The sequence below is a fragment of the Poecilia formosa genome, unplaced genomic scaffold (assembly GCF_000485575.1).
Source record: "Poecilia formosa unplaced genomic scaffold, Poecilia_formosa-5.1.2 Scaffold6, whole genome shotgun sequence".
Taxonomy (NCBI): domain Eukaryota; kingdom Metazoa; phylum Chordata; class Actinopteri; order Cyprinodontiformes; family Poeciliidae; genus Poecilia; species Poecilia formosa.
The window spans coordinates 2,510,045-2,512,276 of record NW_006799945.1 but is presented as its reverse complement, the minus strand read 5'-3'; the positions used below and the strand labels follow the sequence as shown (position 1 = coordinate 2,512,276).

The window sequence follows — 2,232 nt, the reverse complement described above, 5'->3', positions numbered from 1 at the left end:
CTCGGCATATTCTGTAAACGAGTTAATGAAACTGTGAGTTTCCTTTTAGTGTACAGTTGCTCTTATATTTGCAACATAAATGTGTCTTTAGTAGCATACATAGCAAATACAGGGACCATCAGAGGCTCTCTGGTTTGAGGGCAGACAGACCTGAACAGAGGATATTACCACGGCATAGAAAAAGTTTAGTCATCTGCACAAAGAAGGCAGCCTCTTAAGACTTGGAGAAGAACTGAGGTTGTTAAAAGTTTCTTATTGGAAAGGCTCTGCACATCATGGACCTGCAAAGGTTGAAATGCCGGTTCAATGTTGTAAGAAGGATCGTAGTTGTGGTGCAACAGACCTGGGTAGTGGTTCTCGTCCTTAAGAGAGAAAACCAATGAATCACTCTTTTTAGCCTTTTCATATAGAAGAATAAAAAAATATGGTAGTTTTCTTTCCAAAGTGATCATCAGGTTACAAACTATAGGTCCTATGGGCTTGTTATTTACTCAGTTTTAAGACTGTGGATCCACAAATGACTATTATCTGATGAAACATAACCCAAATATACTTTGTGGATGCTGTAATTTATAAGAACACATCTCTGTTTTGTTGTAAAGAAAAGGTATTTTTAGTTTCTGTCACATCAACCAAAGATGATGTTACATTATTTGGGAGGGTTATGTTGAAGGAGAATTTTTGTCATCATTTTACAAAGTAAGATGTCTTACCTGTTTTAGCTTTTGTGTCAAGCCAAATTTATTGCTGCAGCCATTGTAGATAACAGAGTTGTATTGATTTAAGCTAGATGTCAGTAGGTGGATTATTGTTTTAATAGAGTGTTTTCATCCTTCTTTATTTCCTTCTTTCGTTCTTTCTTCTTTTTACAGGGTGCCTTTTTCGGACTCATAATTGGTTTGTTAGTCGGATTATCCAGGATGATTTCAGAGTTTATCTACGGAACAGGGAGCTGTGTCAGCCCAAGTAACTGTCCTACCATCATCTGTGGAGTGCACTACCTCTACTTTTCGATTATCCTGTTCACTGTCTCTTGCATCCTCATACTTGGAATCTCCCTAATGAGCAAGCCAATCGATGACAAGCATGTATGTGACAGTTTTGTGATAAGAGTAGCTTAATATGTAACTTTCCAAATCAGTAATTGTTCACAGGAAGACTATCCACGATTAACTTCCTGCACAAACTCTTTTACATTTTTTCTGCTTATGATTACATTATATTCAAATTCTTATTAAAGTTGCAGGTACTTTGGGATGTTAAAGACTGAGTAATATAAAATCTTAGTATGCAGTTTCTGAGTGAAGTTTAAGATGGTGAAGAAGTTAGCAGCTAAGAACAATGTTCTTTGAAGACGTTTTTTGTAATTTATAGCATCTCCATGAGCTTCAAGCTTGACTTTATTACACCAATCAAAAAATAAAATGCACTTCTTGCAGAAGAATTTATGTTTATTTCAATTTCAGCAATCTCCAGTTGCTGAAACGCACTTCACTTACTTTGACTTTTTTCACTTAAGGCTGCACTATGCACCGTATTTTCCGCACTATAAGCACACCTAAAAACCTTCAATTTCCTCAAATGCCGACAGTGCGCCTTATAATCCGGTGCGCTTTGTATATGGACCAATATCTTAATATTGCTAGACCACAACAGGTCTAGCAAATACGGTCATAGACATAATATAAGAATAGACGCCTCATGGACTGCTCTCGCCTACTGTCACTGACGAGATTTAGGGCGGCCATCTTGGAACGGTCCCTCACTCCACTCAGCGTTATGTGTTTAGCAGGCACAATGACATATCAGCTCATTTAATCAATCATAAAACGCATTTTTGTTACTGGAAACCATATTCAAACATCTATCAAAGCTACATTTATGAACAATTGTATTTTTAAGTATGTTTGACCTCTGGGCTGAACAGTTTTCTCACACAATATGTTGTGTTATTTTCCCAGCTGTACCGATTGTGCTGGAGTCTGAGGAACAGTACAGAGGAAAGAGTGGACATTGATCCAGATGATTGGATTGAGGATCATGATGAGGATGACAGTAAGATGGACATAGAAGGTATACAGAACACATACAGTTTACACTTCTTAAGATTGAAGCTGTTTTAAAGATGGAAATAGTTTTCACATGACTTTATTTTGATACAAAAAAATCTCTTATTATTATTATTATTATTATTATTATTATTATTATTATTACAGAATCTAGGAAAAAGCG

At 36.3% G+C, this 2,232-nt stretch overlaps 1 protein-coding gene across 1 annotated transcript in view; it reads left to right on the top strand.

The window, feature by feature from the left end:
- LOC103150221 (sodium/glucose cotransporter 1-like) overlaps nt 1–2,232 on the top strand; it is a 44,477-nt gene that overhangs the window by 40,827 nt on the left and 1,418 nt on the right. The window contains exons 11-14 of the mRNA XM_016680547.1: nt 1–33; nt 873–1,088; nt 1,962–2,073; nt 2,217–2,232. Coding sequence (XP_016536033.1) covers nt 1–33; nt 873–1,088; nt 1,962–2,073; nt 2,217–2,232 — 377 coding nt within the window. The remainder of the gene's footprint in view (nt 34–872; nt 1,089–1,961; nt 2,074–2,216) is intronic.